Here is a 23,334-nt window from a genome sequence, read left to right on the forward strand (position 1 = left end):
AAATTGATCAGCTTGAAACTGACCAGCTTGAAATGGTAAACCTCGCTATACCGCTACCCCGCATTTATCGTGATCCAATTTTTTGGACCCCAATCATCATGTGATAGTGGGGTTTCACTATATTAAAGAGTATACTAAAGTGTAAAATGAAAGAAAATTAAGAAGCAGAATAAGTTGATAAAGAACACTGTGGGCAGACAGTCTGCAGTATGAACAAAATATGTGCCCAGACAAGCAAAAATGAGGAATGTTTAAAGAAAAGAAGGATTATTATTTCACAAACTGAAGAATTAAAGAAACAGAGCTCTCTCTATGGGCTAGTTTGCTGGACCTTTGTGGGGCTGTACAAGGTGCACACAGCTTTACAGACTACACTTAGAACCAACAGCTTGAACTCAGATCTAAGGCTGAAAAAAAGAAAAAATGAGGAACACAGTGGGGGAAAAGAACAGAGACAGGGAAGAAAGAAAGAGTTTTTAAGGCTGATAGATACATCAGCACTGTGATATGATGAAAAAGGTCCAGAGAGATAGTTTCCGAGACAATATAGCAGACAAAAGCTTTGGAAAGCATGTTAGGGAGCTGTTCTATTGTGTGCTGAAATTTTTCTGGATGTACCCATTTCCGCTTTCATCTTGCTTAAAAGCGGCATGAAACATATACTATATGGGTGCAATAAAGACCTGAAATCTAAAAACATGTCTAAATTTAAATCCAAACCATTGAAAGATTTGCATAGCATTATAATGAGGGTCAACTAAATTAAGCAGCAATTTTTGTTAAATGTGGCACTAAATAAATCACGACCTCTCAAATCTCAGAGCACAGAACCACTCTATACTATTGAGTACAGTTCATGCACTGTAGGGAGGAGAAAAAGCTGGTGGGATTTTGAGTTTTGTGAAACCTCTAGAACTTTTGTAAAAATGATGGGTTTCTGAAGCTTTGTAGAGTTTCAAGAAACATTTTTATTGTACGTTGAATCCTTTATTTTCCAAGGGAAATTTAATTTTTAAAAGTAAGTGTTTCTAGTGGGGCCTGGGCTAACCAAACAGATGACTGCCTGTGTAGATCAGAGCCTAGTTTTGTAGAAATGGAATTGCTGATTTTCTAAGAAAGTTACATTGCTTCATTAAGTTACAACTTCATACATGAAACAGGAAATGCAAAACATGATCACTCAGTAGTAGAATAATAGGGTCAGATCCTCAGCTGGTGAATATCAGTATAGCTTCATTGACATCAAGGTCCATAATCCTATCATTTTAGTTCCCTTACAGAAATTGTTGCATTTTTATATCAAATACATTCATTGTCTAATAAATCTAATATGAGAAACAACCTAAGAACACTCACTTCTCTAGAAGGGCTGGTAGGGCAGGAGTACATGTCAGACTGCTTCTTCCGTTGGGTGATTCAGACTGTGAATTGAAAACATGATAAGTAAAATGTTAGATTCCATGCAATGTTAAGTTTCATGAATTGATTTCTAATGCAACTTCAGTATGATGATAAAGTTAATGGGTTTCTTATCTGAAGTTTTTCTGCCCAAATACATCACACAAAATCTGAAAATTGAGCTCTCAAACTACTTCTGTAAACAATGGACATTAAAGATTACGAGTAGCTATTTTTGCCACTTTTGTGCCTCTCTTTCTACCTTGCTTCCTTTACGTATGTGTCGTTTAGTCTCTTCCTTTTGTTGTGCACTAACTACTGTGTAGTATGTTGATTATTTTCTAGTCTCTTCCTTTTCTGTAAATTGTGCTTCCTCTTTTGGGTTTTCAACGAGAAATTTTAACAATGAAATGTTCACCTCCATTCATGCCTTTAAACAATTCTTGTGGGCACATAATGACATAACATAGTCATGCAATCATGTTGTTTTTAAAATTTAATTCAATTTAAAGATAAAATTCATTTTAACTCTCACCCAGCTAAAAATACTGCCCCTCTGAAGACATTTCTGTCAGACGTGCTGCTCTTCAGCTGCTTGTCTGCAATAATCCCCACTAAAGAAGCTTTGGCCTTCCAGTAGAGAGCCTTGACCATACAACTTTAAAAGTTTTAGATCTGTCATCTTGGATCTGTTAGTCTGTCTTTGAAGCTAGGAGTACCTGGTAGATTTGTTAGGCTCATGTTTTATTTGGTTCTTCTTTAAAGAACAATATGTAGTACCAGATTATGCCACTGTACACAAAAAAGGCAACACAGGAGCTGAATATGCTACTCATCCCAGGCTATCGTGGGAGTTAAACATTTCTGTTGTATGAGTTTTTCAGTTTGGGTTCATAATGGAGACTTTTGTGACAGTTGATTAGAAGCTGTCACACTAACAGAGCAGTAAATGACTGAAATTATCATCCCCGCTGGGTTGTACTGTGGAGATAATTCTTACTTTTTTATGCATAGTACATTACCACTGAATAAACAAAAACTATAATGTAGAATCTGATTATACTTTGAGCTGCCTAGAGGCCCCAGTCAGCTGACATACAGCATCACTGCAGGACCGGTGCAAGGATGTTTCGCGCCCTAGGCGAAACTTCCATCTTGCACCCCCCACCGCGCACCCGCCCTGTGGTGCCCCCCTTGTGGCAGCATCCCACCCTGCCCCAGCTCACCCCTGCCCCGCCTCCTCCCCGAGCACGCCGTGGCCGCCTCACTTCTCCCGCCTCCCATGCTTGCGGCGCCAATCAGCTTAGGCGCCGCAAGCCTGGGAGGCAGGAGAAGTGAAGAGGCCACGGTGTGCTCACGGAGGAGCCAGGGCAGGGGTGAGCTGGGGCGGGAAGTTCCCCTGCATGCCACTCCCCCCCCTTACTTGCTTCAGGTGGCCCTCCCCACGCTCCCCTGCCCCAGCTCCCTCCGCCTAAATGCCGGTGGTGACTGGAGTGGTCGAAGATCTGGCCATTGCGGTCGCTGCCAAAGAAAATGGCGCCCCCCAAATACCAGTGCCCTAGGCGACTGCCTAGGTCACCTAAATGGTTATACTGGCCCTGCATCACTGGGTTCCTAAGGTAAGCAGACAAGGAAACTGATTTGGAGGGGGGTACTTCCTTTATGCAGCATGGGCTACATAGCCACCTACCACTATCCCCATCACAAAGGTTGGGTTACAGATTCCACTCAGGCTCATGGCACTGGGAAATTCCCTGTGTGTCCTAATGAAGCCCTAATCAATTTAGGTAGACTTGGGGGCGTGAGGCTTCTTAGAAGCGTTTCCTCAAGCTTGAGGGGTCTCATAAATTTTTGTCCTGAGAAAAGGTGAGGAGAGAATAGCATGGATATTCCCAATTTAAACCATATACTTGAGTTCAGTTTGAATCACTCAAATTTGCAATGTCAAATGGGCTCAGATTTTTTAGAAATGTTTGCTCAGTCCTATATGACATGGGTTTAAGAAACATGTTAATTTCTTCAAATTATAGATTTATTTTTACTTACCAGGGATGGCATTGAAGGTATGGGTGACGTAGTAGGTGACTGTCCAGGAATGTGTAATGAGTTAAACTTAGGAACAACAGCAACACTGACTCTCCTCCGAGGCATATTCTGTCATTAAACAACAAACTTTATTATACAAGAAGCTCAACTTAAGGATAATTCCCTATAGTTGGTAGGTATTGTAAAGAAGCAGATTCATACGATCCATACAACAGAAATATTCTAACCTATAACTAGCATCAGCAAACATAATTATCTATTTTGGATAAGACAGACATAAAACTATACTAAGAGAATGTTACTATTGCAAAAGTCAGGAAGTGGTGGCATGTGCAACCTTAACTCTGCCCCCCTTTGGGTGTATCCATCATGATATAATCTTTAAGTGCATGATCACATACTGCTTCTTAAATAACACAATATAGTATTATACACTTTTTTCTACAAAATTAGACAAATATCTAGCATTCTGTAGTACTGTGTTTCACTCCATATATACCAGACAAAGACATGACCATCCTTTATAAGAAAAGTACACAGTAAATGTACACATTATATTACAATATATACAATATATTACAGATTAAATGTAACAGAGTAAGAGTGATTTTTTGCTGGTAAATATAGGTCAGAGAAGTTGGCAGATAAATTAATTTAGTAGTTAAGTGCCTCATTCCTTGATATGCACCTAAGCGAGTTGGCACTTCCTATTGCTTGAAAAGAAAAGGTCGGATTATGGCTGCTGACGACGGTCCTGATTCAGAAATGTATCTATTCAGAAAAATACTTGAGCACCTGCTTAACTGTGAAGTAAATGGGACTTAAGTGCTAACTTCAAAAAGTTAAGCACGTGCTTAAGTGCTTTCCTGAATTGGGGTCTAAAGTATTAAAGCATAAAGTTGTAGTCTAACACAAAAACATTACAACAGTTTAAGTATAGATTAGAAGATGATAAAGATAAGGTAGTAGGAAAATGTATACAATATTATAAATTTGAGAAACAGTATGTAATCGTGTAATTAAAGACAATCAGCCTTCAACTTCTCCCGCTGGCAGGAAGGCTGGGTTCAGCCCATTACTGTTTTAATCATAAAATGTCCCCATAAATATTAACAACCAAATAAACATGGGCCAGTTTGGCTAAAAATATTAAATTCCATCCCTTCTCACACATTGATGCTGTACTTTGAGCAGCCCATTGTTGAAAATCAATCAGAAACCATTAATGTGGAGAGACTGGATGGACAAGGGGATAATTTGGTCTCTCAGTTGAGGAACAAGTTTCTTCTTTCCCAAGTACTTCAACTACAATACTATTAGCCTGGTCCAGTGGCATGGTATTACCCACAGCGTAAGCATTTCTTGAAGGACATATTTGGTCCCAATGCACCGGGAGCAGCAGAGGTGCCAGAATTATAGTCGATGTGGAGGGAGCTCCATCTGTAGGTACACCCAATCAATTACAGCCTGACTTCCTGGCCCAAAAGACCTTCCTAATTCAGATTGCCTGTGACAGGCCTGAAACAAAGATTTCTGTATATTTTTGAGCCCTAGACAATAGGGAAATGCCTTGCAAAACGCTGGTCCCTGCATAGATTACAGCGCATGGATCTTGCCAAAGCAGACTACTGTTGCAGATGTGGGTCTCCTGGAACCACACTGGTTCACATGTTTTGGGACTGTTCCAGGATACAATTGTTTCGGCTAGAGTAAGTAGCAAGGTTAGTATGATAGATACCTCCTTAAAAATTACTTCCCAGAACTATGTTTTGGGATATAGCTCATCATCTTGAAAACTCTCCAACTCATGGAAAGCTTAGTTCTCTAGAGCAGTGCTTGTAGGCAAATGACTCTTATTGCTTATGAGATGAAAGGGCAGACTGTTTCCAGGGATAGAAGCTTGGTTCAGCGACTTGGCTCACCTGGCAGCTAAAGAGCAGGTAATGTTTCAGAGAAGAAGGACTTCAGACAAACCTTAAAAGTTTTAGTCTACCTTCTTAGAAACCTTTTATTATTCCATAGTGGATGGAAACCAAGATGTCAGTCTCCTTTCCCTCTTTTCCCATTCCTTTACATTGTTTGGTCTTTTGTCTTTTCTTCAGTCCCCCCACTCCCCCTTTTTTTGGTTGGTTATAAATAAATAAGTAAATAAAATGTAAACCAGAAAGACTATCAAAATGCATATAGAGATGAAGAGGAGTTAAAATGGTACGTGCAACCTTAGCTTGGTAGTTCCTGACTTCTGAGTATTTAACTGTGCAAACTTAAGATTCTCTTAACACAATTTTTGGTATGGAATTTCCCAGGCTGATGCTGCTTTTTTTTCCCCCCAAAAGAAAAAGCATGGGGGTGGGATGGAATCTGAACCTTCCTACTCAGGTAATATGCCTCCCAGACATGCTGGGTGAGTGCATGCCTGAATGTACACTGTGACAATCTTTATCCAAGTACAGTGCACTATGCTCCCCAAATGCCAGCTGAGATTTACTTGCTGGTATGGAAGGGTAGAAGGAGGACAGCCCTACCATTTCTGGAGAGTCTAGCACTGCTGCAGATACTCAAGTCTCTTGGTCCTTGTGTGCAAAGAGTGCAAGGAATGAGAGTATGGGTGGCACCTGGACAGAGAGGGACAATAAAGGAGGCGTCTTGTTCCCTATCTCTTCCTACTGAGTATCTGCATGGGGCTGGGAACAATCTGGACCTAACTATTACAAATGATGGAATATAAATATGAAATAAAGCATGCAGAAGTTGAACAACATATACACATCAAATTTCCTATTAGCTGAATAGGTTCTCAGCTGTATTAATTAGTGAATTTATGGAGCTGCCTTATAGCTGGATCTCCAAAGCCTAGGATTCTCCACATAGTTAAAACTAGCTTTGTTAAAGCTATTAAAAAGTCAGGCTACAATATCAAGCATGGAGAATCTCTCTGTTATGAATGCTTTAACAAAACAATAAAAAAAGATTTTCCTGTGCTGACTGGATCAGTGAGCCACACCTTAAAAACTACTGGATTATGACTATGGTGTTGTGGAAATAATGTGGTTGCTAAGAATGACAATTTCAGAACCTAAGAGACTGATCCTGCAACCCCTATTCATAATAGTCATTCTTGGCCTGATACTCAACTTGTGAAAGTCACAGCTGAGGAACTGGCCATGGACTGTAAAGCAGGATTGTGCTCTAAAACAGTATTATTCTGAAACAAATTAATGAGGCCCCTTTATAAATTTTCAATTAATTCCAAGAATTACTATTTATTACTGTATACAGTTATTCTCAGTTTTACAAAATTCCAAAATATTTGAATTGTCCACCACACAAACTGCACTGCAGATTTATCAGGACTGGAGTATGCAATAAAATTCCATATATTTAGATGGTGATTGAACTTTTGTTATGTAAAATCTTTACTTAACAGTTTAATTTCTGTTAATATTGTAAGAATACCTTTCCAACAGTAAGAGACATGGATCTAGATGAACGAGGCACTCCATCTTCTGCATGGAAGACAGTAGATAAAGAACAGTGTTAGACTATATGGCGTCAAGTATCAGAGGGGTAGCCGTGTTAGTCTGGATCTGTAAAAGCAGCAAAGAATCCTGTGGCACCTTATAGACTAACAGACATTTTGGAGCATGAGCTTTCGTGGGTGAATACCCACTTTGTCAGATGCATGTCATGTATTCACCCACGAAAGCTCATGCTCCAAAACGTCTGTTAGACTATATGGCTAAATCCCTATAAATAAAATTGATATATGAACTAGATTTGATCTCAGTTACCCCAATGGAAATTTGTAAGGACTCCACTTATTTCAACTGACTTCAGTTGCCACTGAGATCAGAATCTGGCCTGCGGACTGTTCCTACATGCTGATTTTTCAGAAGAAAGTTTTAATACTTAAACTTCCAGTAGGCTACATAGGCAAAAGCAACGAAGAAATGACAGCAAAGAAGTACCAACGATTTCTTTTAAAATATTGCCTACTGGAATAAATCCCTTTTCATCACATCTTACTTCTGAGATAGTTCTATAGAAAACAGGTAAAAATAAGCATACATGCAAGTAATACAATTAAATATAAAAATTTGGGCCAATGGTATTTGGATAACTAACAATCATCTAGAATAACTGTACTTAGTAAATGTAGCTGATAAAATATAAAATGTATTATATAGGCATTGCACAAAAGCTTTCATAATCTATTTTAAGGAGACATAACAGCTTTGCAGAACTGATGTCTGCTGAAAACAAACTCTAAACACATGCAAGAGCATGTCCAATGAGTATTTAACAAACAGCCAAACTTGTGATCCTAGAGACAGCCAAAAAACAACTCTATACATACAAAATTTTATAAAGATATTAAATATCCAATGTTTTGTTTTTAAAAAGTGACTGATGTCTTTTGGAAACTATGAAAAATGTTCCATTTAGAAATAATATTGCTTCTATCATGGACTTCCTGTATTTCTTTTCTCATGCTCTTTATATTGAAAACCATTTACATGAGCTCTCTCAAGAAACAAAGATCCTGTTTTCATGCAAATATTCTTAGTAGTAAAGAATGCTCAGATAAAATGTTTAATATAGACAGTAGAAACAAGAATTGTTTCCAAACAGAATGTTTTTAAGTTTCCCATGCATCATCAGTTGTTCTTCAAGTAGTTAAATTTATTTCAATGTAGTCAGTGTCTATTTACTTCTTAAACTAGTTCAGCTCCACACACTATACATATTGCACCACTGTTGAAGCTGATTGTGGTGTCCAGGAAGTTGGAGTGTTGGAGAAAGTTTAATGGACAGGTGGTTGCTGGTGTGGAACACTCCCACACTAGCATCAATTTCCTGAACACTCTAATCAGCTTCAGCAATGGAACCCTACAGACAACCATGTACAAGAAACCCACAGATCACCACACCTTCCTTCATAGCTCCAGTAACCACCCCCAAAACACTAAGAAATATGTAATCCACAGGCAGATAACTCAGATGCCATGAAATATACTATGAGGACAAAGTTCAGGAGGGATATACACCTTTAACACACCTAAATCCACCTTCACCAAACAATGACACTCCACCAGAGAAGTAGATAGCATTGTGGAATGGGCCATCCAGGTACCCTGAGAGAATCTGCTTTAATAGAAAAATAAAACTCCCTCCAACCACACCCATAGCTGTCACCTTCCACCCCAAACTGTGTATCATAAAGCAAATACAACCCATACAGGTTGGGGACCCCATCCTGAAAGAAATCTTTCCTGAGCCCCCACCCCACTTCTGGCCTTCAAACAGCCCCCATTTCCAAGCCCGTCATCAGAAGCAAGCTCTTCACAGACCAGGATCACCAACTCGAAGTGGCACCAGACCCTGCCAGAACAACAGATGCAAAACATGCAGACATATTTCCACTGCTACAATGATCAACACCCACCGACCCCCGACAACTTTCAAGATCCATGGTCCTACACATGTTTATCACAACATGTGGTGTACATCTCCAGCACACTAAATGTCCCAGTAACAACTATGTGTGTGAAACAAGACAATCCTTGCACTCTCGAAGGAACTCACACAGGAAAATGATAAAAGCCAAAATCACCCTATCACCTGTGAGAGAACACTTCACAAAGCGATAGTATGTCTGAAATATCAGTCCTCATCCTCAAAGGAAACCTGCACAACACTTTCAAAAGACGAGCCTCGGAGCTTAAATTCATAACTCTGCTAGATACTAAAAATCATGGGCTGAACAGAGACATTGGATTTATAGCTTATTACAACAATCCATAACCCACTAATCTCCTCTTTTGTCTTATGACTGCAGAAAGGTTAACTGACCAGTTTACCTTGAATGGTCCCTTACAATATATGCTAATACTTATGCTAAACCATCTGCTCCACCTTGCATTTTGCTGTGACGCTGGGAGCACCTTTTCGAGCCCCAAAGAGGAGCTCTGTGTGGCTGAAAAGCTTGTCTCTCTCACCAACAGAAGTTGGTGCAATAAAAGCTATTACCTTACTCACATTGTCTCTCAAATTTCCATTGACTTTCATGGGAGATGGTGTGCACTTGACAACTGCAGGGTTAGATAAAGTAGTTTTGGTCATATACAAGGGAAATTCAAAAAGATACTCTTAAAATAGGGAAATCCAACCAGGCCTGAAACCTCTTGCAGATACTATACACAAATCTGTGTTGAGAGATGCCTTGTTAAATCTGCTTCTGTATCTGAGAAGGTTCACAATACCTAATTTTACAAGATAAATAGCATTATAAACCCATGTGATTAAAGGCAAGCCTTTAAACACTATTATTACCAGATGCACTGTAACTTCTGCTAGAATTCTGATTGGCCAGTTTCTTAAACTCCATTAGCTCAGCATGATCCTTTTCATATGTTCTCTTCAAATTCTCCACATACTGCATCATTACTTCTGTGGCCTTTGACATACGTTTCTCCTAAAGTGAGAGAAATACAGGGGTAACTCCTATACTATTTAAACAAATCATTCATCTCTTTGGAAAGTCATGGGAGACAGGAGAGATTCCAGAAGACTGGAAAAGGGCAAATATAATGCCCATCTATAAAAAGGGAAATAAAAAAACCCAGGAAACTACAGACCAGTTAGTTTAACTTCTGTGCCAGGGAAGATAATGGAGCAAGTAATTAAAGAAATCATCTGCAAACACTTGGAAGGTGGTAAGGTGATAGGGAATAGCCAGCATGGATTTGTAAAGAACAAATCGTGTCAAACCAATCTGATCGCTTTCTTTGATAGGATAACAAGTCTTGTGGATAAGCGAGAAGCAGTGGATGTGGTATACCTAGACTTTAGTAAGGCATTTGATACGGTCTCTCATGATATCCTTATCGATAAACTAGGCAAATACAATTTAGATGGGGCTACTATAAGGTGGGTGCATAACTGGCTGGATAACTGTACTCAGAGAGTAGTTATTAATGGCTCCCAATCCTGCTGGAAAGGTATAACAAGTGGGGTTCCGCAGGGGTCTGTTTTGGGATCGGCTCTGTTCAATATCTTCATCAACGACTTAGATGTTGGCATAGAAAGTACACTTATTAATTTTGCAGATGATACCAAACTGGGAGGGACTGCAACTGCTTTGGAGGACCGGGTCAAAATTCAAAATGATTTGGACAAATTGGAGAAATGGTCTGAGGTAAACCGGATGAAGTTCAATAAAGACAAATGCAAAGTGCTCCACTTAGGAAGGAACAATCAGTTTCAAACATACAGAATGGGAAGAGACTGTCTAGGAAGGAGTATGGCAGAAAGAGATCTCGGGGTCATAGTGGACCACAAGCTAAATACGAGTCAACAGTGTGATACTGTTGCAAAAAAAGCAAACGTGATTCTGGGATGCATTAACAGGTATGTTGTAAACAAGACAGGAGAAGTCATTCTTCCGCTCTACTCTGCGCTGGTTAGGCTTCAGCTGGAGTATTGTGACCAGTTCTGGGCACCGCATTTCAAGAAAGATGTGGAGAAATTGGAGAAGGTCCAGAGAAGAGCAACAAGAATGATTAAAGGTCTTGAGAACATGACCTATGAAGAAAGGCTGAAAGAATTGGGTTTATTTAGTTTGGAAAAGAGAAGACTGAGAGGGGACATGATAGCAGTTTTCAGGTATCTAAAAGGGTGTCATCAGGAAGAGGGAGAAAACTTGTTCACCTTAGCCTCTAAGTATAGAACAAGAAGCAATGGGCTTAAACTGCAGCAAGGGAGATTTAGGTTGGACATTAGGAAAAAGTTCCTAACTGTCAGGGTAGTTAAACACTGCAATAAATTGCCTAGGGAAGTTGTGGAATCTCCATCTCTGGAGATATTTAAGAGTAGGTTAGATAAATGTCTATCAGGGATGGTCTAGATAGTATTTGGTCCTGCCATGAGGGCAGGGGACTGGACTCGATGACCTCTCGAGGTCCCTTCCAGTCCTAGAGTCTATGAGTCTATGTCTGCCAAGTTCTGCCAGAGCTGAGTATGGAACAGTTGTTCTAAAAGGACTTTCAAGACTGGCAACTCCTCAGGCTAAATAGAATTATCTCCCACACCTGAATCCCAGCACATACATGGATATATACTGACCATATTGATATTTATGATGATCAGATCATACATTTATACACAAACTCTCATACACAAAATGTTACTATAATTACTTGGTTTGTATGAGAAATATCTATGATTTAAAATTATATGTATCATACAAATGTTGAGTGGCTTCAAGGGTAGTTTCCCTCTGTGCCCATTCTATTACCTACACATGACATATTGAGGGCAATAGCATGGTATCTGATGTTACATTAATTGCTTTAAACCAGTCACAATGACAGATAAACTCCAAAGGATTAATATAAACTACAGAAAAATTTGGTGTGTGTAAATGCATCGCATGATGAGAGACATAATATATTTACACATGTGCATACATGTGCAACTATGTAAAACATTAACTTTTTTCATTAAGATCTAAAATGTGATAGCTAAAGTAGAGAAATCAAGGAACATGCTGGAGATTTTTAAAATAGTCTTACCTGGCGAACAGCTCCAACCATTTCAGCACGACTGGAGAGTCTAGCAGCCAAACGATGTAGTACAGCAATATCCTCCAACAGCTTCTGGCAAGTTTCTCTGTGTTCATAGTGATGCCATAAGGCAGCTGAAGACTGAAGTGAAAGAATGCACCAAAACATCAAAGCATGGGATAAGAATTTTAGAGGCAAATATTCAGAAGGTGCACATTTGAAGTGCTGTTCCCATTGAAGTCAATGGAAGTATAATTGCTAAAGGCCACGTACAACTTTAGAAACGTAACCTTTATAGTAATAACCATTTACAAGTCTGTTTCCAAAACCCAAAGAATTCTTGAATTTGCAAGTGTAGTAGATGTCAGCAAGTCTCTTCAGCTTTTCTAATTTCCATGATACATTCACATTTTGATAAGCTATCAACCCTTAACTATTCAAGAACTCAGAAAGAAAAAAAGAGCAATAGCAAGCAGCATGACTTTCTCTAGTATTCCCTGCAAAAAACAGATAACAATCCCGTGGATAGGTGAGAAATGAATCAGAAATGTCTGTATATACTAACTCAAATCACTTTGGTAATTTAGGCCCCAATTCAGGAAAGCATGTAAGTACATGATTTCAATGGGATTACTCACATAGTTAAGTTAAGCATGTGTTCATATGCTTTGCTGAATCAGGACCTTAATGAACAACTCTTTTCCTAATTCGTGACTGCTGTTCTCTGTAATATTTAGTTCTTTGTCACTTTATTTAAAAAAGAATGGCTCAAATCCCCCAAATTTCTATGTTCTATAGCATGTTTCAATGTCAAAGGGCTGCAGTAACTTCAAAGGGACACCTGAATCAGAAATAAACATGGATATCTGTGATTCAGATTTTATTTGTTTATGTAGTTATACCTGAAAGAAAAACCTACATCTGTTATCATGAATATGACTTTTACACTATTACAGACCCCAAATATTCAAAAATCATGAAGTCAGGGGACTCCTAAATATCATGAGATCTATTTTTTAAGTCTCATGACATTAAACAAATGTGTGTGGGGGTTTTATGCACCATCTGGTCTTTGAGACTTTAGGTTACATTTTCAAGCTTTTTTATGCAACCATGTGGACTAAAACCTTTTTAAAAAATGAAAGCTGAGATTCTCATGTTATCAGTTGTCTTCGGGAGCTGGGGCTTTAAATAAAACATCAATATCATGAAGCTCCTGAAAGAATCATGGGAGTTGGCAACACTGTTCAATGGGCCTGCTCCTACAGAAATGAACAAGCAATCTTCCATTGAGTTCCAAAGGTGCAGACATAGGCCCTAATATGATCCACGTGTAATACAGGAACTCCCCTGGGCTAATTTGCCCCTTTGTCAAGGATCAAAACATTTGGAATAAAACTCTGCTTAGTAAAAATTAGACACATCATCTCAGGTTATATAAAGTAGCCATTTAAAGTAGCCTCCGGAATGAGGAGGGGAAGTTAGCTACTTTTCTCCCGTGCTGTTAACATGATCCTTACTGTATCTCTCTTGAGTAAATGATTCTAAACTGAAATATTTGTATTACTACAAATGACTAATAGGCTGCATTTCAAAGCGCCCTTATGCATTAGCTATAAAAATGTGTATGTACACAAAGGATTACTAAAAATGAAGACATGAGATTTAATAGATCATCTCTGCTTACTTAAAGCTCTCTGAACAGCCAAGAACAGGGGAGAAAGCAGCAATACAACCCCCACATTTTTAGGTACAGATAATCCTCAAATGCAATTTTGAAATCCCAATGAAAAAATGTAAACATCATAATCCTTGTTTAATTGTATCCTTCTTCAGTTGCATAACTTTGTGTGCCCTGCTTGCCAAATATAATAGGTGAATCTTGCCTTATGCTTTTTAACTATTTATCAACCCCAGATCAGTACATCATTCTGTCTACCTAATACTGTAGCTATCACCATGGTACCTAGGTCTCTGCTGCTTTTGCTGCACAAGGAATTTTGCAGTGTATTGTAATTTGACATATTTTGAAATAATTTGGCATTTCAGTTACAAAATCCAGGGAAAGCTGGAAAGTTGGATACAAGAAAGGTAACTGCTGATAGCTGACAAACTTTTATTAGAAGCAGAAAACAGCCACCTTGGAAGCTATATAAGAAGTGGAAAAGAGTCCAGGAACAACATATATTTTTACCGAGGGGGTTTCATTGACCCGAAAGGGGTCCTGTGGAAGCTCACTATTCCATTTCCCATGCCTCTTTTTAACACCTTCAGTAAGGCTTTACGTCAAGCCATGAGCTTCAAGATATTGAAGAGTGAGCTGCCTTCAACACCTTTCAATATCATACCTAAACTGTCCATTTAGGTTTATTACCGAATGACAATAAGATCCCACCCCTGCTCTCCATGGCTAAGTGCTCCATTGCAGTCCCAGAAATACTTCATTCCTGCAGTGTTCCCAGTCATGTCAGAATTTACATTGTGCCCTGCCCCCTTCTCTCACACTAGGGCTGAGCTCAATTACAGGTCTTCTTCTCCCCAAAGAGTGTGTGCGCGGTGGGGAGGGACAGTGCAATGCTCTCTACACCACTGGCTTAAAGGGTGCCACAATAGCTGCAGTTCCTCTGCAGACTGGGGAGCTCCGTGAGGAAGTATTCTATAAAAGCCACAGTCTTGCCCTAAGTCTGGAGGTTATCAAGCCTGGATATCTTTCTCTGATACCTACTTACAAGCTTTGATTGGTTGCCTTGTCATGGTGAAAGTAATAAAGTAAAAGCGATAGAAAATGAAGTCTGTGAATCAAATTCACATCTGGTATTAGCAGGTGTATCTGCATAGACATCAGTGGAGTTTTACTGGTTTAAATGAGAAGAGAATTTATCCCTGTTTTCTTACCATAATGGCTGCTTTAAAGTTGTCCAGTTCCTTTTCAGTGTTCTCCTCAGTAAGATTTCTCTCCCTCTCCGCCTGGTTAATTCTAGATTCCAAGGTGTAACTATCATTTCTGAAGGCCAAGGAAAGTTGTACAAACACAGTCTGTTGGGGGGAGGGAAACAAAGGGCTTTTGTAATAGCGATTGTATACTAGAACTTTCTATTCTGGTAAAGAAATTACTGGTAAGATATGACTTGTCTGACTTCACTGGCAGTTTTGCCTAAGTAAGGACCACAGATCAGCCCCCTCACATACAATACAATTAAATATTACATTATCTTTTGGAGATTATATTATTTTATTTTCAACTTCCTCTTTGAGATTAGTTATTATGTGTGCTGCAGTGTATCTTTTCCTCAATGTTTTCGGAAATACCAGCATAGTGTGACTGACGTGTAATGAAGGAATTAGACTACCTAACAGCATTATGTATCAGAATCACAAATGTCTATGTTATTCAGCTGGACTGTCCCCAAAGGTCCCTGTTTTTTAAACAGGCAGTCTGTGCAAAGGAAATTCAGGTCTAAGCTCATGATTTACTAGAAATGTTTCTCTAGGACATAAACATCTGCTATAGCAGGCAGCAAAAGATTATCAACTGACATTTTCTTGAACCTGCTTTTGAGAGTATTTTCTTCTTTAAAGACATTATTGCTTGTCACGAATCTAAAGCTTTTAGGGCATATTCTTAAAAATAGCCTCAATTTTTTGGACGTTTAAAGTTTAGACCCATTAGGGCTTACTTTGTGAAGTGCTGAGAACTCACACTTCCAGCTGGCTGATCAGCACCCTCTCTAAGGTAGACTAAAAGGAACTTGGGACAGATCTTAGAACTTTTCCCTGAAGTAAAAATTGTGTGGTTGGCCATGCTGCAACACAGGATGTGGCAGGTGAAGCCCCCTGGGGTTGACAAGGCTAGGAGGTATGTAAATAGGGAGGGATGATAAGGTTCCAGCATCAGGAGGGATGATGGAAGGCCCCTGGTACATACTGAAATATTGTTATTACCTGCACTGCACAGGTACTCTGTAGGGAAGTGAATCAGTGATCAGATAAATTGACTGGTAAAGGATTTAAAGGACGTAGCAGAAAGGAGAGATTCGGGGCTCCTGTAACTGGCATGGCAGGGTGCCAGTTCCCCTCCTTTATAGACCACCTTACCCCTCATTTGAGGGGGAGGATGGTAAGGTCCCAAAAGCAGGTGGCCTGGGGACCGGGATGGGAAAGGGGGAGGGCTGATGGAAGCCCCCCATGGGCAACGGGTGAACCCCCACTTTGGGGAGGCTACTACTAGCCTGCCGGCCCTGCCCCTCCCACCCCAGACCCTGCCCCTGCCCCCTGCACGCTGCAGCCCCAACCCCCCCCATAACAGGAGGAGCCCTGAGCACCCCCACCCTGCCCCGCAATCAGAGGAGCCCTGGCTTGCCCACCCCAGCAACCCCGGCTGGCCCCAGCGCCAGGTCAAGCTGCCCCCAAGCCAGCCCCAATGCCGGGCTGAGTCAAGCTGTCCCTCCCCCCACCAAGCGCTGACCCACTCCCACCTGAGCCCCAGGCCAAACCACTCCTGTCCGCCCCCTGCCCGAGCCGCTCTCCCCCACCCCCTGCCTGAGTGCCAGTCCAAGCTGGCAGCCCCAGTGCCCGGCCGAGCTGCCTCACTCCCCCACTAGACCCCCATGCCTGCCGTTTGCTCACAACGTCCCTCTTCAATCCCCTGCCCTCGAGGAGAAGCGATGTGGTGAGCAGTGGGACTTGGGGATGGGGCAAGTGAAGTGCAGGCAGGTAGGCAGGCAGCAACAGAAGCTGGTGGGTGGAGGGGCTTCAGGAAACGGGCAGGGCCACCGTGGCCCAGGTGTCTTTTAGACTGCCCTGGCCTATTATAGCCACTGCCCATGCCTATAGATATATGCTGAAATGATCATGGAATTGCCTGCACTGAACACTTTTTATCTGCCATGTACTCCCAGACAGTCGTTAATGAAGTTGAGAACTAATAAAACCACATCCAGGGTTTCCTGTTCTCCTTCCCACATAGCTGGACAACAGCTGATTAGAGTTGTAAGTGATCTGCATCCTCTCTAAGTTACAATGTCCAAAGTTAGGTACTTTAAAATTGAGGCACTGTAAAAGCAGTGGTCATTCTTGAAAAACTGGGACTTTATATTTCACATAGATGTGACAAGAAGGTGTCACAATACCCCCAGTCAATACTATCCTTGTGCTGGTGGGTATTCATGTTCACAACCATTCACATTCATGGCAGTTAACTGAGCACAGATAATTGCTAAATTATTCTGTAACAGACCAGCTATCCTTTCACTTCACAAAATTGACAGCATACTACAAAAGATACAAACCAACTCAGCAGAGAAAACACAGTAGTACCATGATAACTGAATTTTTAAATAAAAAATAAAATATAGAATTAAGAGCATAATCTGAATTATACATAACCAAGAACTTTCATGACAAATTCAAACTGGAAATAAGGCACTTAAACCCCTTCTCCCTCACCCCCCGCACCCCCAGCCCGGGAAAGGTGAGTAACCATTGGAGCAGTGGTTCTCAAACTTTTGTACTGGTGACCCCTTTCACATAGCAAACCTCTGAGCGCCATTCCCCTTATAAATTAAAAACACCTTTTTATATATTTAACACTATTATAAATGCTGGAGGCAAAGTGGGATTTGGGCTGCAGGCTGACAGCTCGTGACCTCCCCATGTAATAACCTCGGGACCCCCTGAGGGGTCCCGACTCCCAGTTTGAGAACCCATGCATTGGAGCAATTTACTAAAGGACGTGCTTCATTCTCCTTCACCTGAAGTTTTTAAATTGAGATTGAATATCTTTCTGTAACGAATGTTCTTATTCAACATAGAAGTTATGGTTTGTGTTATGCAGAGGTCAGGCCAGAAGATCACAGTGGTTGCTTCTGGCCTTGAAAAAAAAATCTGTGAAGCTTGAGTTTTCTAAATTGCTTACCTCAACTTCTTTTTCAGTAAGTGGAGGAGAGCTGAAACAAACACACAGCATTTATTACATATTTTTAAAAAATGACTCATTTTTGGTAAAATTAAATTATAACTGCTTTAAATTTCAGGACAGTAATACTTAGGTACTGACAGAAATGTATTGTAACTGAGCTGTGCAGGTGGTACAGCAACATTACATTGTATCACCATGAGCATGCTGCTGGGACAACTGACGGTTGAATGTATTATGTCTGGAATCAGTATCCCCAACCATCCTCCTCCTGTTAAGTGCTCAGGCAGCATGGTGATGAACACAATATAAAAGCTTAGACAGATCAGCAGACAGAATTAGTTTCAAAGCACTTAAGTTGTACTGTGATCATTGGCTGATACTGTAGAATACATGTATCTCACAGAGTCTTGGAAGAATGACTGTTCTTACTGGATTTCATCTGCATCCAGATTGGAACCAGAAAATGAACCAGTGCTGGTTTGGGAGCTCACCTGATAACGTAAGATCATAACAGCTGCCATACTGGTATCCTGTCTCCAACAGTGGCCTGTATCAAAGCTTCAGGGGGAGTGTATAGAAGAGGGCAATTATGGAGGTTATGGAAGCTCCTTCACTGGAAGTTTTCAAAAGGAGGTTGGATAGCCATCTGTCTTGGATGGTTTGGACAACAAATCCTGTATCTTGGCAAGGGGTTAGACTATATGACCCTTGTATAAAAAAATAAATAAAAATGTATATGGAGATATACCTATCTCAGAGAACTGGAAAGGGACCCTGAAAGGTCATTGAGTCCAGCCCCCTGCCTTCACTAGCAGGACCAAGTACTGATTTTGCCCCAGATCTCTAAGTGGCCCCCTCAAGTATTAAACTCACAACCCTGGGTTTAGTAGGCCAATGCTCAAATCACTGAGCTATCTCTCCCCCCCAATAAACCCATAGGAAGAAAAATGGTGCAAATATGAACATTTCATGTAGTAAGATGCTGAGATACAGTCTGTTGTAACTGGCTAGGAGGCAACTGCAGCACAATAAAGCAGAGTTTGCTATAAGGATGATGAATATCTGCATGAGAAGTAGGAAGTGATACCAAATTTGATTCCACAAAATGCTACAGAGGAGCAGATTTAGGTAAGCCTGTTAGATTATAGGTGGGCATGACTAGTGACTGTGTCCACATTACCAGCGAGTTACAGAATTTTAATCCCCTGCAATTGTTTTGATACTTTTGAACGCTACCCAGAGTGTTTACATAAGTGAACAAACAAAGGAAATATCTGAAAGGAGTGGCAGTACTTCTTTCACCTACAGGTTGGGATGCTAATGATGGAAGAAGTGGTTGGCATGTGTAGTTGGTACTGTATGGGCAATATGTTTCTCAGCACATTGGAATGTTATTCACATTTTGTATGGAGTGCTAATCCCAAAGAGAAGTTAGCCTGTCTGTCATTTATGAGCAAGAGATTTTCTTGGTGAAGTGGAGCAGCATTAATATCTGGAATTGATAGCTATTCCCAAAAGGGGAGACCAGCACATCAATCATATGGGAAAAGACATTTCCTGCTGGAGGGCAAAGTGTTCATATTAGGGTTTGTTATTTTGGACAGATGTCTACTTCTTGGCAAGTTCAATAGTATTAAGCTCTTTGATTTGCAGTAGTATATGCAAGTAAAGTTCATTTATTGTTTTATCACTGTACTTTGTAAACAAATCATTTTCTTTGCTGATGTGGAGTTAGTTAATTTTGGAAAGAAGGAGTAAAAAGTGTGAGCATCTGTCAGTGTTACAGAACTGTTACAATGACCAGGAAATATCACTTCCTTAATTTGGACATGGAGACTCCAGCCAACATGCAGTACGGGTGCAAGGTCATTTATGAATTCATTCAATGGATTGGTTTTATTTAGTGGTTGAATTCTATTTTTCTGAATCTTGTTAGGTGTTTACCTCAGTACAACTCTAAATTATTTTGTCTTTGGCTACTCAATTGCCTTTGTCTTTACTAAGATCTTGCAGCTAAATAAATATTCTCTTACATGAAGTTTGTGTTACAGTGCATGTTTGCTGCACTGATCACAATGAATATTTTGCATGATTACAAATATGCTGTAAAAATGCACAGAAGTATCTAGGCACGGTTTTGGTAAAATATTGGTTTTACAATACACACATTTTAGGTTTTCACTACTCAAAGCTGTAAAAACTTATGCAAAAACTCTGAGGCCAAATTCATTCTCTGTTGACCCCAAATGAGTTAAATGATGTATCCACTGGTTCCCAAGTATTGTGTTGGATTCTCCACCACCAATTTAAAAATCAATATTGAATATTTCTCTAAAAGATATACTTTAGGAATTACTTTGAGGAAGCCTCATACAGAAGGTCAGACTAGATGATCACGATTGGTCCTTTCTGGCCTTGAAATCTATGGATTAAAGGAAGAAATTGGCCCAAGAGGTATTCTATTTGTAGGATGGAGAGTGTATGTAATGCTTAAAACAGGGAACTGGCAGTTAGGACTACTGCCTTTGTGTTTTTGACTCAGTGTGACCGTGGGCAAGTCACCTGGCACCGCACTGTGCCTCATCTTACCTTAATGTAAAATGGGGACAATACTTAGTTACCTTACAGGGATGTTCTGTGACTCAATTCATATCAAGGTTATATAAAGCACTTTGAGATTCAACTGATTATGTGCTCAGTATCTAAAGATTTCAATTGTTTACAGTATACATTTCTGTGGAACTCTTGTGCCATAGAGCAAGACAGGTGGTGAATGAGAGCCTCACAATAGCTCTTTCTTCACTAAGCATCCACACTGCTTGGGACAGGACAATAGGTTTTAGCCAGATTGTTCCAGATTATGGAAACTGCATTAAAAATTATATAAAAGAGAATGTTAAGGTTGCTCGGTGAAGTGCTCAAAAATCAGGAAAGCCAGTGTCAAGGCTGTCCATATAACCTTAACTTTACCCACTTGTATATATGAATTAAAATACGGTTTTAAATACTAGGCCACATACTACAGAATTTGGCCATAATAACATTAACTTTGCCATTCTTTCTCCCACTGTGCAACGTGTATCTTGCCATATAGGCCATGAACGAGGCAAGAACTCTACAGATATTCCTTCTTAATTCACTGTACATCTTGTGCATACATGACTTTTATTGATTTGGTCTGGAATATACAGAGTACGTGCTACCTGTATGTACCAAAAGTAGTAGAAAAATGTATGGAATTCTACTATAGTATCTGAGAAACATTATATGATGATGCAATTAATGACTATTGTGGTACATAAGGAGAGCAGAATTAAGGTAAAGAGATACCTTTTGCATTTTTGAGTGCCTAACTATGCAACTTTCAGGTTTTCTTAACATAGGGCCAGGTGTCCAATGATGTCTGCACAAATCTCCACGTTCCCATGTGGAAAGCATTTGTAGTAGTGTCTCCTGCTCTTGTCTCAGAACCCACAGGGAGTACACTGTGGGTTTGGGATCTGTGCAAGAAGGCTGGAAGTGGGACAAACTGGGGACAGGGTCATCTAGTCCCGTGTTGAGTGCAGATGGGGTAGACACAATATCCTCTTCCGATGGTGCTGCATACAGATTACCTCGGACAAGTAAGACAAGCTGTTATCTTTCCCATGGAGCTCCCTATGTGGTGGGGGAACTTCTTGCCCTTTAAAGGGGATCCTGGGTCAGCAATGACAAGAAGAGGTAGGATGGAAGGAGAATGAGACTCTAGAGTTGTGGCAGAGGGACAGGATCTCTGCGTCAATGTCTCAGGCTGCTTGTAGATCCCCTTGGATCTGTGGAATTTGTGGGCAGGTCCTCCATCTAAATCTGCAGAGATTTAGCATTAATGCTGCCAAAGCAATGATCTTGGAGAAACTGGCAGAGGGGATTCCTTGCAGAGTTTTCCTTCCCCAGGTTTTATTAGGGCAAGGAGAGATCTGGCCCAAAAATATTGTTTCTTTTTTTTGATGGAGGAAATACAAACATTTCCAATACCTACATTCAGGCCTGCCCGGGGGGCGCAAGTGGGGCAATTTGCCCCAGGCCCCACAGGGGCCCCCAAGAGAATATAGTATTCTATAGTATTGCAACTTTTTTTTAGGGAAGGGGCCCCTGAAATTGCTTTGCCCCGGGCCCCCTGAATCCTCTGGGTGGCCCTGCCTACATTTGCAGCAGCATCCTGGAAAACTAGGAGCTGTCAGACCATGAACAATCTGGTAAGGAATAAACATGAGGTGCAAGGTACAAATATAAGACATTTACAGAACTATGATTTTTTAATTATTTTTAAAATGGGTTCTCTTTTTTGTCATTTTAAGTGTTTGAGAAATGCACATATTTTTATAAGACTCTGCTGAGTAAATTTTAAGATATAACTTCAATCCCCCTTCCAAAAATCCTGATTCAGAAATCTCTACATATGGATTTCAGATGAGAGCAGAATTACATAATGTTAGTTCAGTTGAATCAACTATTTCTTTGATAGCAGACTTCCAATGGATGCTGGACCAATATCCTTAGTTAGCTTTTACCTTCCTGGCAGAGATTTATGCACACGGAGTTTTCGTAGCAGTACATCAGGAATATTAGGCATGACATCAGAGCTATTCTTTGACTCCTCTTCTTCAGCGGTGCAAGGTATAGGTGAAGGCCCTGAGGACAATTTCATACAATACAATTAAGTCACTGTAAGAAGTCATGTGTTAATACAGAAATCAGCCTCTCATAGACATTTGGGGAGGGTTTTAAAAAAATATCCCACGTCAACGGAATTCTGCTGTTATTGAAGTCAGTGGAACTTTTACCATTGGCTTCAATGGGAATAGAGTTAGGTGAAAAGCTGAGTGCTTTTAAAACCCTATCCTTTTGTCTCCACAGTCTGAAACATGTACGTTATTTATCCCAATCATCAATTTATAACCCACCTTTGCCTCTGAACATATTGGAAAAGAGCAAATACTCTATTTTTCTAGGTGAGCATTTTCCTAGGAACCCCAGAAGTTGAACCAGAATAGACCGTTGGAACATCAAGTCCAGTGCCTTTGAGCTTTGTTAGTTGATCATAGCATTTTAGAATTTTGCATTCGATGTTTTATAACAAGGAACTGTCATTTACCAGATGATTTAAGTGCTATCTGGCCAAGATTATTGCTGGTGTAGAAAGTATACTATACTACATGGCTTCACTGTTCCCCCAAGTTGTGATGGATATATGATATCTAACTGATTTATATTACATGTTCATTTGCTACAAATGTGATAGAATAGTGATACTGAACTGTAGTCTTAACTTCTCTCATCTTCACTAGGACCAGTGGCTCTCAGTGTATTTCAGTCACTTTTTCTCATCCAACACAGGGTCTCACCCTTTTCCGTACCAGAAGCCCCCTA

General features: G+C 40.3%; 1 protein-coding gene across 9 annotated transcripts in view; it reads right to left on the reverse strand.

Moving 5' to 3' along the window:
* Positions 1-23,334, reverse strand: part of IRAG1 (inositol 1,4,5-triphosphate receptor associated 1) — a 155,387-nt gene that overhangs the window by 19,080 nt on the left and 112,973 nt on the right. For all 9 annotated transcript variants that reach the window (XM_050955057.1, XM_050955056.1, XM_050955053.1 and 6 more), the window contains 8 exons: positions 22,476-22,596; positions 17,923-17,953; positions 14,904-15,044; positions 12,018-12,149; positions 9,778-9,919; positions 6,901-6,950; positions 3,445-3,552; positions 1,357-1,421 (listed from right to left, as the gene is read on the reverse strand). In XM_050955057.1, the coding sequence (XP_050811014.1) occupies positions 1,357-1,421; positions 3,445-3,552; positions 6,901-6,950; positions 9,778-9,919; positions 12,018-12,149; positions 14,904-15,044; positions 17,923-17,953; positions 22,476-22,596 (790 nt within the window). The remainder of the gene's footprint in view (positions 1-1,356; positions 1,422-3,444; positions 3,553-6,900; positions 6,951-9,777; positions 9,920-12,017; positions 12,150-14,903; positions 15,045-17,922; positions 17,954-22,475; positions 22,597-23,334) is intronic.

Source organism: Gopherus flavomarginatus, chromosome 5 (assembly GCF_025201925.1).
Source record: "Gopherus flavomarginatus isolate rGopFla2 chromosome 5, rGopFla2.mat.asm, whole genome shotgun sequence".
Classification (NCBI taxonomy): Eukaryota; Metazoa; Chordata; order Testudines; family Testudinidae; genus Gopherus; species Gopherus flavomarginatus.